This window comes from Prunus dulcis, chromosome 7 (assembly GCF_902201215.1).
Source record: "Prunus dulcis chromosome 7, ALMONDv2, whole genome shotgun sequence".
In the NCBI taxonomy this organism is placed as follows: domain Eukaryota; kingdom Viridiplantae; phylum Streptophyta; class Magnoliopsida; order Rosales; family Rosaceae; genus Prunus; species Prunus dulcis.
Window position 1 is genome coordinate 2815151 of NC_047656.1, and position 14544 is coordinate 2829694.

Below are 14544 nucleotides of genomic sequence, written 5' to 3' on the forward strand. Positions count from 1 at the left end.
GCTTGCTCTATCTCAGCGGTGAATGGTGAGGAGTTCACTTGGTCCACCTTCTTGTGCAGAGCAACTTAAAAATCTCCTCCAATCTTCAAGTTTCGAAGTCGGTCATTTACAAGTTTCTCGACATCTTTTGCCTACATGGCTTGACGTTCACGTCCATGTCTCCCATGACACAGGAGTCGCTGCAATACCACCTCATTGTCTCTACGAAGCAGCTCTCCTCGACTGTCCTGCCTGAGCAGAGTGTTGGTGGATTGAGCTTGCAAGGGATCCTCTGTGGCTTGTCGCCATGAGTTCGCTCTTCTGGAGCGAGTAGGTGAGAGTCTTTCTTCATGTTATCACATGAGGATGATTGCGAGGCTGATCTCCTCGGGAGCCTAATCTCACATGAATGTTTCTATGTAGGCCCAGGTAGGCATGAACATTGGATCGTGGGCCCAACCTGTTGTGCATGTTGGTCATTGGACCTAATGGTCAAAGACTCGATCTACTTTGAGTGGGGCTCGCGGATGCTTGTGATATGCTAGTGTGTTGTGCAGCATGCTCTAGTCCTTCTCCTTACCTGCTTGCTCTTGCTCGACTTGCTTGGGACCTCTCGAATTGCCTACCAGCGAGCCCGTCCACCCTTCTCTATTCATCATGGGATCCAGGGCCAATGTCTTAGACCAAATTGATTTGCCTGAGGAGTTGTACCACCAAGTTGTTTTGGTCATCTACTCTTTGAGCCAGCTGGTCTACTCTAAGACTGAGGTTTGCTTGATTCCTTGAATATGGAGGAGAGAATTGTGTGGAGCAGAATTGCACAAGGGCTAGGGTTTCATTTGAGGTGAACACGGAGCAAACGTTAAACGTGGTGGCAAATGATGGAATGGTTGTAGTTGTTCCAGAAAGAAGCCAAAATTGGTGGTGGCGCCAAGATGGCCTTGATTGGAGGTACTAACTTGGTGGTATGCGTCGGATCCGACAGTGGAACCGCTAGGATGATCCCCAGTTTCGACCGTGGTTGAGTGGATGGTTGCTAGACCTTTGCTGTTGCCAGGTGGAGCCGTGCCTATGGCCATGGTACCGTGGAGAAGGGGTGCGGCTCCGGCCATGAAAGGAGGACCAGTGCTCGTGACCAGGGGCAGGGAGGTGCAGCCACGATCTCGGTCACAAGACAGCAAAACGTACGGCCTTGGCTCGTCACAGATTGCTTCTTCGAGGCGGGCCAACTTCTCTTACATGGTTCCAACTATGGTTATTTGGAAGGCTCCGGTTGAGTGATAAATAGGAGGAAACATATTCCTTTGATTCAAGAACATGCGTTGAGTATAACTCATGCTCTCAATGAAAGCACCAAATATGTTTGAGCAAATTTCCGCACAGGGAATATTTATGGGTTGATTCATCGATCTTTGATCTTCCTTCTTTCTCTTCCTTGATCCTTGCAAAATAAATATGAGTAAATATACCACACTTGGAGGTGTTGGCCAAAGGTCCTCTGATGTCTAAGTTAGTTCAATTGGACCTTGAAAAAGATACAACAATAGTTAAAGTGGATGGAGTTTTATACCATAGGGAGAGTCAGGTGGCCTTATCCGTGTGGGGAGAGAGAGAGAGAGAGAGAGAGAGAGAGAGAGAGAGAGAGAGAGAGTGAGTGAGTGAGTGAGTGAGTGAGTGAGTGAGTGATTTCTCTAGGATTTTTGGAATTACCTTGAATGCCTTGTGTAGTCATGTATTTATAGGCTAGGGTTTGGGGAGAATAATATTTATTTGGTTAGGATTATTCTTTCCAAAAAGATGATAGGAATTAATCTTAGAGATTTAGTAGACATTAGTTCTTTGATTTAGGATGATATTCCTATCTTAAATCAAAGATAATTTTCCTAATTAAAAAGGATTTCTTTTCCACGTGTCGTCTTCTTATTGGCCAGCGAAATATGTGTTCCCACACCCACATCACCATAATTAACCATAAGCCTAAACAAAGCCCACAAATCCATCATAACTGAAACCCTAAAACAACTCATGAGCCTAAATGAACCCTACCACCACAACCTGAAAAAGCGTCATCTCGGCCACACCCACTAACAGATTTGAAGAAAATATGATTTCAACGATCTACCTGTGCATAATAGGGAACAAATAAACGAAAATAGCCCTGCCAAATAACAATTGGGTAATTTGCAATAACCTCCGTCAAAGACATTGTAGAATCAAATTTAGAGGACATGAGTAACATTAGACAGCAGGTTTTGAGAGAAGGATTTGATTGAGAACATAAATTAAAAGGGGGTGGTGGGGAACTTCAATCTAAGCATAGCTCAGAAGAAATCACCACAAGAGACTTTTTATTCAGAAGACCCTAGTGGACTTATTCATTAACCTAAAAGGAAAATACGAGAAGAGATGATGGGGAGGAGGGACAATAACGCTTCTTCCTCCTCCACTCTATGGAGTTTTCCTTTAGGACTCGCACAAGGAGAGAGCAATTGGGCTTTTTTATTATACTAAAAGTCACTTTTGGTCCTTGTAGTTTAGCACTTCAACCAGTTTTGACCCTCTATTTTCAATTCCATCAATGTTGACCTTGTAATTTCGTATTTGTAGCAATTCAAGGACAAGTTAGTATTCCTGTCAATTTCTTAGTATTCCTGTCAATTTCTTTAACGGTGCAAGGACAATTTTGTCAACCCAAAAACCTTGAGCATAAAAGCTCATTTGAAACTTCCCTAATTTCATATTAGGGCTTGAAATTGGTTATTTGGGTTTATGGTTCTTCAAAAATTGGGATTAGTGGTTGAATTTTGAGCTCAAATATGAAATGGGGAGAATTTCAGACAAGCTTTTACGCTTAAGGGTTTTGGGTTGACGAAATTACCCATTGCATCGTTAAAGAAATTGACAAGAATACTAACATGTCATTGAATTGCTACAAATATGAAACTACAATGGCAAAATTGACGTAATTGAAACTATAATGTCAAAAATAGTTGAAGTGCCAAATTACAGAGACAAAAAGTGACTTTTGGCCTTTTGTTTTTTGAATGATAACTGCTTGTTGCTTGTTTTGTTTTTATCTTTTTCTTCTTTTCTAAATTTTAAAATATTTTATTTTCTGTACATGAAATTTCGCAAGAGATTATTTATTTTGTTTTGACGGTGTTTTTGGGATTAAGTTTTCTTTATTTTATATAAAACCCTACCCTAACACTTTTTTAACCCTAACACCCTTTTCTTTAGCCGCCCCTCATCCTTCTCTCTCTCTCTCTCTCTCTTTGGTTATTTATTTATTTATTAAATTTTGGTCGTCTTCTTCCTTTTTTGGTCACAAGTCGTCTTCTTCCTCTACTCTTTCTCGCTGTATCGATCTCTCTCCCTCTTCTCTCCCTCTTCCCACTGCCCAGACACCACACTCCTCTGCCTCGACGCCGGCGAGCTTCATCGCGAGGAGGATATTGGTTTGCGTGAAGGTTGATTCGCCGCCGCTCTCTCTGCCACCGCGCAGATCTGGTATTCTCTCACCCATGGCAGCCACTGCCTTCCTCTCTTTCACAACGGCGTTACCGAAACCGATTTTGCGGTTCGGTGGCGGTTCCCAATTTTTAGCCATTCCAGCCGCCGTCAGTCGGTAGGCGGTTTGGTTATTTGGGTTCGGCAACCCTAATTATATTTGTAATTAAGTAAAATTTTGCTTGATAAAACTTTATTTGTACTTTCAACCCACTGATTTTGCTGCTGAAATTCACCTAACGATAGTATACTTTGCAATTCTTTGCCTATGTTGATCTTTGCACTCCTTTCTTTATTTGCCTTTGTATTGTTTTTTTCTAAATTGCTGTGAACTGAGTTTTTGTATTGTTTTTATTGTTAAAGGAAGAGCATGCTCTGATAAGTTTCTTTTTTTTTCTTTTCTTTTGCAGTTTGTGTTTTTCTGTTTTGAGTGACACCTTTTAAAGGGTAAGAGCGAACTGTACGGAGCAGGAAATTTCTAGGTAGCTATGTTGCTAATCTAGCATGCCAATCAACCTTCTGTCACCACAGTTGCTAATATCAAGCATGGAAATGGGTCAGCTGGAACCCATGATGAAAGATGTGGATTCAATAGTACCAGAAATTCAAATGGGAGGGATGAATTCTGTATCTAGTAATTCAGAATCACAGCAGCTTTCGATATCAAACAAACAAATGGGACTGATGCTGGAACCTGTGCCTGATCATCCTGGGTTGCATGGCTTATCAATGACATACTCGCAAATGGGACAGATTGCCAATTCAAATGGGACTCATGGTCCACAGAAACTTTTGTCGCCTAGCAATCATCTGGGAGAGATTGGATCCTTCCCTAAGAATTTGGAATCACATCAGTTGTTGGGATCAGTTAAGCGAAAGGCACCTTCGGAACTCATGTCTGATAATCCAGCAACACATCAGTTGTCAATGCTAAACAAGCGGGTGGCACATATGGAACATAGACCATGGTTGCAGCAAGCGCCTGCAGCAAACAGAAGATCTGTACAAATGGAATCTGTGCACAATGCCCCATTATCTCCTCATTTGCCTGCGCCAAATAAGAGAATGGTAAAGATAGAATCCGGGGGATCTGTGCACAATGCTCCAGGATCACCTCATTTGCTAGCCCCAAATAAGAAAATGGTGAAGATGGAATCCTTTTCTGGTAGGTCTGTGTCACAGCGGTCTTCGAGTCAAAAAACTCAAATGCTGCAGTCACAACCATCTCCCAAGCTTCAAAAAGAATCATTTGAATCTGTAAGGTCCAAAATGAGGGAATCTTTAGCTGCTGCATTGGCGTTGGTTAATCAGCAGCAAGATAAATGTGTGGATTCAGGGAGTAAGTCTCAGGGTGAGGCGGGAGGAATTCAGGGGAGTACACAGGAGAATCCCCAGCCTGCTGCTGATGCTGTTTACACTGACTCTAAAGAGCCTAAGGAGAATTTCACTTCCAGTGAAACTTGTTCCATTAGGAAAAGTGATGATGGTGAAGGTGCAGGCCAAATGATTTTGGCTGATGCAACTACAAGTGCTTCTGCATTGACACCAACATGCGATGGCAAGGAATTCCAATCAAGTAATATTCTGCGTTATGAAGATGTTTCATTTAATGACAACTTGTTTGTGAAAGATGAACTTTTGCAGGGAAATGGTCTCTCCTGGGTATTGGATTCTGAGATGGAAATGACAGAGAGAAAAGACATTCAACCTGCTGAAAAACAGAAGTTGGATCATGAGGAGATGGATAGACGCCCAGAAGAACAAGCAGTTCAATCTCCAGAAGAGTTGGCCTCTAGAATTGAAGCAGAACTTTTCAAATTATTTGGAGGTGTGAATAAGAAGTATAAAGAGAAGGGAAGGTCCCTTTTGTTCAATCTAAAAGACCGTAATAATCCAGAACTAAGAGAGAGAGTTATGTCTGGAGAAATACCTCCAGAACGGTTATGTTCTATGACTGCAGAGGAACTTGCTTCAAAGGAGCTTTCTGAGTGGCGGATGGCAAAGGCTGAAGAGCTTGCCCAAATGGTTGTTTTACCAGATTCAGAAGTTGATATGAGACGTTTAGTGAAAAAAACACATAAGGGTGAAGTTGAAGTTGAACAATATGATAGTGCTTCAGTGGAGGTTCCAGTTGATACAACTTCACATGCTCAGAGCCTACCAAGAAGCAAGGAGATGGAAGTGTCTACCCCTTTGAAACCTGATAAACCCAAGGAAGAAGGGAATGCCTCAGGTGAGAAGAGCACTATAGAAGACAAGACTACTCAATGCACCTTTACTATTCCTTCTACTGAAGCGACTGATTTTATGCAAGGGCTTATGGTGGATGATGGATTGAAGGATCTTCCTCCAATTGTTTCCCTAGATGAGTTCATGGAATCCCTGGATACGGAGCCGCCATTCGAGATTTTACCTGAGAAAGTGACACCCATCTCAGACAAGGATGATTCTGAGACAGGCTCTGAATCGAAGCCTTCGGTTCTGAGTCCCAAAAACACTGTTGACGCCCCTCCACAAAAGCTTGATGAAATTGATACAACAGATTCAAAGTCAGATGCTGACTTGAAAACCAGCGGCAGTCATGCTGTGATCAAAACCAGGGACCATGCCGATACAAAATCCCGCAACGTTTGTGCCGATGTGAAATCCAGTGGCAGTCCTGAAAAATCAGTATCTAGACCTCTTGGCACACCAAAGGGTGAACGTGTATGGAATGGCTCCCTCCAACTGAATCTCTCACCCATGGCCTCTGTTATTGGCATCTATAAAAGGTTTGTCATTTATATCAAACATTAGAATTGTTGTACATTGTTCTTGACTTGTCCTGCATTTCTGGCTTGATATTTGTTCACGGCAGATTCTCTTTTCCACTGCATTGGTGTACTGCTCTTTCATTCAAAGTTTATTACATGTAGGAGTATTGGGTTGCTGTATGTTTTCAACTTTCTTATTTAAATCACGAATAATGGTCAGTCATAACTCGAAACACTTTTTGAAGTTAAATTTACTTGTGGACTAGGCTGTACCAGAGTATAATATAGGTGGACAGGATATTGTACTTTGCAGTCTGCAGGCTGGTTTGTAGTAGATGTTCTAATTTGTTCATATCCTGCTCCCTCTTCTTTTTGGTAATCCGTGGGTGATTGGATGATGCATAGAGAGGGCCAGACACATTGCTAGTAATGCTGCTTTAACTTAAGTAACAAAGTTTAAGTGATACTAGATGGAAGATAGGTAAATTTAAAAGATCGACTGCAATGGTATTTTTGTTCTACAAACTTAAAATTATGGGTAATTTTCACTTTACTACCTGAAGTTTTTTTTGTGTCAACTTCGTACCCAAAATTTTTTGTGTCAACTTTGTACCCAAAATTTGTAATTAAAAAAATATCCCCTCCCCCCCCCCAACAAACACCTCCTCCTCTTCCTTTTCCAAATTCGCAACAAGGAAAAAATAGGATATCAAAAAAAAGATTTACTCCTTTTTTCCTCAGACTCACCCTCTCTCTCTCTCTCTCTCTCTCTCTCTCATTCCAGTCTTCACCAACCCACTCCATCGATTGAATCAATCCATACCCAGTCACCTTTTCCTTCTCCTTCAATTAGTCAAACCCTGAGAAAAGTTATTGTTTTTCTTCTATTCATCGAACTTGGTTTCTTCTTTTCAATTAATCAAACCCAGTCAAACAAAAGAAATGATTAAAACAAACAAAGCCGGCAGATCAGATTCAAAGATTCACAAAAGAGGACGTGAACCATGAACGCAGTCCCACCCTCTCTCTCTTAGAATCTCAAAAGTCTGCCAAAAGCCCAGATCTGGGTTGGCTTCATATGGACTTGGAACTCGAAATTCATGGAGGACTCGTGCTGAGATATGCTGGAGGTGGTTGTGTGTTGCAGGTGGGGTCTGGTTTGATGGTCACAGTTAATGTTTTTTTGGGGGAGGGATAGGTGTGCTGAAAAGTTTTTTTAGAGGGGGGTTGGGGGGGGTGTGTGTCAAAGGAGGGGAAGGGGCTGAAGGAGATCGGCGACACGAAGATGGTCGATTGTGGCGGCGAAGAAGGGAGATAGGCGGAGGTGCTGTAGAGAGAGTTTTTTTTCATTTCTTTAATTGTTTTTCTTTTTCCATTTTTTGATTAACTTAATTAATAATTTAGTTAATATCTTTCATTAGTCCACTTGGCACAATATAAGTGAATGCACATGGGCCCATGATTGCTATGTCATTGTATAATGGAAAATTTGACAGTCAAACTAACAGAGTTATGAAAGTGGTAGAAAAACCATACTTTGGGTACAAAATTGACATGAAAAAAACTTTTGGTAGTAAAGTCTAAAACTCAGGAAACTTCCAGGTAGTAAGGTAAAATTTATGCTTGATAATATTGCATGAGACAAGAAAGGTTGTTTTGGTGTGTATCACTTGCATGTGTGGACGCATATATTGGCAAATGTAATGTGTTAAAAATATTCTATGGTTTGTATGAAACTTTATGTTTTCGTTTCTGATTTATGCTAATCCAACTTTTTCCGTTGCAGTGGTGAAAAAACCTCTGCAAAAGAGTGGCCTGGTTTTCTCGATATCAAGGGCAGAGTCAGACTTGATGCTTTTGAGAAATTCCTGCAAGAGCTTCCACAATCACGAAGCCGTGCTGTCATGGTATCTCAAAGCTGTTTTTGTTTTTTTGTTTTTTTGGGTTTAACACTACCCGTATTATGTTATACTATAATGTCTCGAAAAAGGAAAAATTATATAAACAAATGTTTGTTTTGGTGTTTCATTGATTTTTCCATTGGTGCAGCGTTGCCTTTTTTCTGGGAAGAGTTATCAGTTCTTAAGACTCCGCAAATATAAAATGAAAGAACTTTTTGTCTTTTTTGGGCTTCAATTAGTTCCAACATAACGAGCAGTATCTATGACATTATGTTTGCATTTGTCTGGACAGTGTTGTTGAACAAACTCTAAGATTGAGTCAAGTCATTTATGTTAACCTGTGTTGTGCCTGAATTGTTCTCAAGAGATTTAGCAGGATTGTCTTCGATCATTTGCATTAGCATTTGCAGCCTTTATTTTGGTTTAGCAAATTAAACTTGAAAACATTGTGCCATTATAAGTTTCAGCAACTTGAATGAGAATATGAACTGCATAGGACCTTTGCGGGAAATGGCTCTCCCAGTAATTGACGAGCAGATTTATAAGATAGTTACTAGAAAGAACCAGAAAAAAAAAAAAGGCGGTAATTATGTATGAATTTTATTTGCATGGGTAAGCTATAGTTTAACTTATTTTTTTCCTTTAATTTTTGCAGGTCGTGCATTTTGTTCCTAAAGAGGGGTCGTCAGAAGGTGAATGTGCAAGCCTTCGTGAGGTAACATTCGTACTGATATATCTAATAGCTGTATCTATATATGATCTCTGGTTGCAAGTTGAGGTTCTTTTTCATATCAAAAATTTATTCCGCTGCAGGTGGGAGAATCGTACATTGTGGATGAGAGAGTTGGTTTTTCTGAGCCGTGTTTTGGAGTGGAAATTTATTTTTGCCCTCCCCATAATAAAACCTTTGACATGCTCAGCAAGATCATTCAGAAGGAACACATTGAGGCACTTAACACTATAGATAATGGTCTTGTTGGTGTTGTTGTGTGGAGAAAATTAACTTCACCAAAATCATCATCGCACCACAAGCACATTTCAAAAAAGCAACACTATTCTTCTTCTACTACTACTAGTTCTAGGAGACATGATACAAATTCGAACACCAATTACACTTCCAAACCCGCCCAGGCTCGGGCTGTACCCCCTACCAACACTAGATCTGCACATGATGATGACGATGTCCCTCCCGGGTTTGGCCCCGGAGCTTCCCGTGATGAAGATGACCTTCCAGAGTTCAATTTTAGTGGTGGAGCAAATCCATCTCTGCCTCAGTATTCTGCCCAAAGGCCCTCTAGGGGGCCCGGAGTGGCGGCCCCAGTATACCCCAAGTCCCATACCCCTTCTCGCCCTGTAGACCAAATGAGAGAGCTGATACAAAAATATGGGCAAAACAATAGTAGTACGTATCAGGCCAGTAGTGTTGGTGTCACGGTTCAGCCGTGGAATGATGATGATGATGACATCCCAGAGTGGCAGCCTAATGCGCCCACAGAATCCCTAACCCAGTACCAGCCACCGCAACAGCGGCCGGTGAATAATTACCACCAGCAGCCAATGTTGCGACCCCATTTGCCAAACCAACAACATATGGGTTTAGTACAGCAGCAGCAGCCGTTGCAATCTCTTCAACCCACAATGAATGTGGCACCAAACTTACAAAACCCTAATCTCTCTTGGCAGCAAAGCCCCTCGTGGGCTCCACCGGCACAAGGGGGTGGGAGGCATGCAAGTAATCTAAGTTGTCAGCCCGAAGCTGGTCAGTTTTATGGAGAACCCGATAGAGGAGCAGCTGCTCAGTCAGGATTAGCCTGGCGACCAAATGCTCCTAAAAGCAGAGGGTTTTAGATTTTCTCATTTTTATCATATGTAAAGTTCAATCTTTTCCTTGTATTCTGAAGATCTTTTTCTTCTGTAAGCGCTAGTGCTCTACTGGGTTGATGTAGTCTTTTCGAACAAAAACACGAGCTATTATTCTAGCTACGGTTGCTAACCCGAACGTAGGCATTTGCTGCACAACTTTTGTTTAGCCCATAAATTACTTTCATGTTTAGGCAACCGTAATGAAACTTTATTGATCTTAGAACGGAAATAAGAGGGTGGTTGAAACTTTTTGCGATGAAAAAGCATGCCTTAAGATTAACTTTGTATTTAACTTTAGTTGGTTTTAACCTGAAAGGCATAATGTTATTGAGTGACGGCAAAGTATTCATTTGCTTCTTGTTTTGAACTTTGATGGTTATCCCGAAAATGCTTTTCACCTGCACAGGATCGATCTAATGGCCCGAAAAAAAGAAGACATTTTTTGAGGTAGTTAGTTCTGCTGAAATCCTTGGGCTGTCCACCATTTTAAGCAAAAGCAAAGGCAATGGATAACACCCAAAATATACAAAATATTCTGGGGACCAATTTTGATCTAAGATTTTTTATTCTGAATACAGATCAATGGTTGAGATTGATTCCGTGCATCTGCCTTGTTTTCTTAGGGCATCATGTAGAATCTGAAGAACAGGAAACTATATTGTGCAAAATACAGAAGAGTTCAGGATATTGCCAGAACAAAAAAACAACTTAAAAGGATACAAGCAATAACACAATACATGAACCCTAGTGATTGCTGACAACAAAATATACAAACTAAACAAATGCAGCTTTGACTTGTATGTTAGCTACCCGAACTGTTGGTATTGGCATGCCCTCCTTGGCAACAAAAAGTTCGTAGCCCAGGCTCAAAGAGTCAGACACCGGGATGGGTGGATCACAACCATCGAGCTTGGTGAGATGCACCGTGATTCCACCCAACCCCTCCGCTAACGTCACCTTGTGGATCACAATGAGGTGATTTGCCGTCTCTCTTGTATGTGTCATGGGGTTTCTCATGATCAATCACAAAATCAAGGTCTGCTGGCAGCTGGCCAAGCTGCTCATTGCCTTTATCTGGACATGCAATCTTGGTTCCCTTGGCTTCACATCAATGGTCAATACTTTTTGTTCTGGCACTTGCCCTCTATAAATTTCATTTTACCCAATGAGAAGAAACTCCGAATTCATTAAACTGAATTAAGAGGATGCAACAGTATCATCAATAAGGAAAGGCAACAACCACCAGGGAACCTCTTCTATCCCAAGTTACAATTTATATGCAGTTTAAAGCATGTTTAGCTAAAAAATAAGCTACTTGATTAAGAGAGTAGCATTCTGAAACTGTTGTAAACTCCTCTTCACACCATCAATAAGATGCCCTTCTGGTGCAAAGGACTCATCCTCCTCAGAATTTATGCTACTGATCACTGCTTGTGAATCCGACTCAAGCATGACAGAGGAGAATCTACCATCCCAAGCAAAGTTCAACATGAATTGAAGTGCCATAATCTTGGCATGCTTGGTGGAGGTGGGGGTTTCAAAGGGAAGTGCCATAGCCGCCATTGCTTCCCCTTTGTCATTTCTAATGACAGCACCAATTCCACCCCATCCGAAGCAGCATCTACATTGAGTTTAAACATACCAACAGGAGGGGAAGACAATTTGGAAGCCTTATCAACAGCTGCAGTAGAATCTCTACTCATGAGATCTCCATATTTCTCAGCCATCTGCACAGCTCTATTAAAAATCATATCCTCTGTTTGATAACATGCTTCAAAAATCACCTTGTTTCTATTTTGCCGCCAGACTCCAGAAGATATACACAAATGAATTCAGGTGGTACCTCTAGGGACCAAACTTTTCCTCCAAAACACTGTTGTCTTCGGTCAGAAGAGGAGCCAGCATCCCCATTGCACTCCTTTGTTGTCGACATTCCCAGCCTGTAATAAAGTTAAAATAGTCCCACATCAGGGGGAGTTTAGAAATAAAAAAAATCAAGTGAAATTTCTTTGGGAAAAAAAAAAAAAAAAAAAGAAAAAATCCATGGGAGAGGCCTTTAGGCTTAGCCTCAATCTTTCCCTTCATGAAAACGAAAGGGTGGAAAACGCACATAACTTTCATTGCAGGAAACCGTAAAGTGGCATGACGTTCGAATAGTGAGCTTTCGGCCAATAAAACCCGAAAGTGTTAAGAAAAATAAGAGATTAAGGACAAGCATCTAATAAGCCAAACAACCACAATCAAACAACTGTGTGGATGATGTCTGTGGGAACCGAATTAAATCTGAACCCTAGATTAAGTAATTCCTCCAATTTGGGGATTATTTGACTTAATTGAAAATTATTCAACCTAATTAGGAGTTACTCAATTTAATTGGAGATTTACCCAATTAAATTGAGTGTTACCTAATTAGGTCGAGAATTGATTTGATTCATACCACAATTCCCAATTAATTGGGAGTTACTTGAATTAATTGGGAGGTTGTTTGATTCAGATTGGGTGTATTTGACTTAATTAGGGATTTGATCAAATCCCTAAATACACCAACCTCACCTACCTCATCAACCTCGTCGAGGCCCCCTATAAATACTTGGCTACGCATAATGATTGAGGTACGTCAGAATTACTACTAAAACTCTATACAGATCTTCCCCTCACAGACCCTAGCCACTTCCTCTCTCTCTCTCTCTCTCTCTCTCTCTCTCTCTCTCTCTCTCTCTCTTTTACATAAGGTTTCGGCCGCCCGGTTTACACCATAAACATATCCGTACTCTATTAGCCATTGTTTTCTATACGATTCAATTGAACTAATTTAGGCATCGGATGGAATTTGGCCAACACCCCTCGGGTGTGGTCCTCTTATTTGTTCTATTTTGCAGAGAGAAAGAGGCGGCGAAGAAGAAAGAGGAATCTTTTTAATTGAATATTCTCGTGGGGAAATTTGCTCCCATAAATTGGTGCTTTCATTAAGAGCACGAGATATACTCAAAGCGTGCTCCAAACTTATTTTCCAATCAACCAAAGGTTTCAAACAACCATGGTTGGAAGCAAGAAGACGAGGGGCAAACCCGCGGCGATGGCTCGATTCGCGACGGCCCAAAGCCACTCCACCCACGATCCCGCGATTGACATGGTGGCACCACCACCTCTCACCACTGTGCCACCTACCGGACTTGCAGCTGAGACCACTGCACCAACCACCACCGTCGAACATGGTGGAACCTCCTATCAAGGTGGGCTTATTACCACCGCCGATCTAGGCCCAATCTTGGAGCAACTTCAAGCATTGCCTCCATGCTCGACACATGCTCCCGCGTACACATCCAATGAAACCCTAGTCCCTGTGCAATTGGGCTCCACACACTTCTCTCCTCCCGATCCACGAAGTCAAGCAGACCTTAATCTGAGAGTTGACCAGCTAGCTCAGAGAATGGATGACCAGAGCAATCTAATGAGGTAGCTCCTCAACCAAATAAGCTTGGCCCAAAACATTGGCCTTGGACAACTGGGCAATGAGAGAAGGATGGACAAACGTGCCGATAGACAACTCGATAGTACCAAGCAGGTCGAGCAGGAGTGAGCAGACAAGGCAAGGGACAACAGCGTGATCCGCCTGCCGACATGTCGCAAGCATCTGCAAGCCACACTTAGAGCAGATTGACTCAATCCCTGCCTTTGCATCTTTCTTCTCTGAGCCCGGTATCAAAATGCTTTACTATCTCCCGAATGAGACAGATTTCCTCTCTTCACAATGATCTTCCCAGTAGTTCATATATGAGCTATAGCCGTTTCATTCCTATTCGTTGTTATGATGTTCATGCGCGAAAGGCTGGGCCCACGACTTGACCTTCGTGCCCTCCTGGCTCACAGGGAAATGTACATCAAAGGCTAGGCCCCTGGGGGAGGTCAACCAGACAACCATTGCAACGAGGATACGCTCAGCTGTCCACTCGCAGAGGAGCATTCAGGAAAGGCTAGGCCCCAAGGGAGGTCAACTGGATAACCCTCACAATGAGGATCATGAGGAAAAGGGCTCCGCTGCTCACTTTCGAAGAGTCAATTCTAGTTGACAAGCTACAGAAAATCCTTCACAAGCACAGTCCACCAACACACCACCTAGGCAGTGCAGGCGAGAAGGTCGACCCTCAAAAATCAACAAGGAAGTCAGTCAGCATCAACCAAATTGTGAAGGTCGCCAACGTGGCCGACCAGCAGGATAGTCAGTTAGCATCAATTTGCTTTCTAAAAGAGGTATCCAGGTTCCTATCCGTTTCCTAAAGGAAGTAGGATAGTCATACAGTTGCCCATAAGGAGCGTCCTAAGAGAGACACAGGGCGACGATCAGAAGCGTCCTACGGGAGGCTCAGCCCGCAAAGAAACGTCCTCAGGGAGACACAAGGTGCGCCATGAATTTTCCAAAAGAAGGTCTCCATGCTTTCTAAGGGAGGTATCTAGGTTTCTTATCCGTTTCCTAAGGGAGGTAAGATAGTCATGCAGTTGCCCATAAGCAGCGTCCTTCAGGAGATGCAGGGCAACGA

The 14544-nt window shown here is 42.2% G+C and overlaps 1 protein-coding gene across 4 annotated transcripts; it reads left to right on the forward strand.

Annotated features, from left to right (window-relative positions):
- The first annotated feature begins 3191 nt into the window (after positions 1-3191).
- LOC117633905 (death-inducer obliterator 1-like) lies at positions 3192-10269 on the forward strand. Of its 4 annotated transcripts, XM_034367752.1 has the most exons (6): positions 3220-3489; positions 3900-5722; positions 5804-6260; positions 8029-8149; positions 8799-8858; positions 8957-10269. In XM_034367752.1, the coding sequence occupies exons 2-6, from the start codon at positions 3994-3996 to the stop codon at positions 9989-9991; spliced, it is 3402 nt and encodes a 1133-aa protein (XP_034223643.1). In that variant the 5' UTR covers positions 3220-3489; positions 3900-3993; the 3' UTR covers positions 9992-10269. The 4 variants fall into 4 exon arrangements, with proteins under 4 accessions (XP_034223642.1, XP_034223643.1, XP_034223641.1 ...); XM_034367751.1 differs by having other exon boundaries at positions 3192-3489; positions 3900-6260; XM_034367750.1 differs by lacking the exon at positions 3220-3489 and adding an exon at positions 3508-3607 and having other exon boundaries at positions 3900-6260.
- Positions 10270-14544: the final 4275 nt, after the last annotated feature.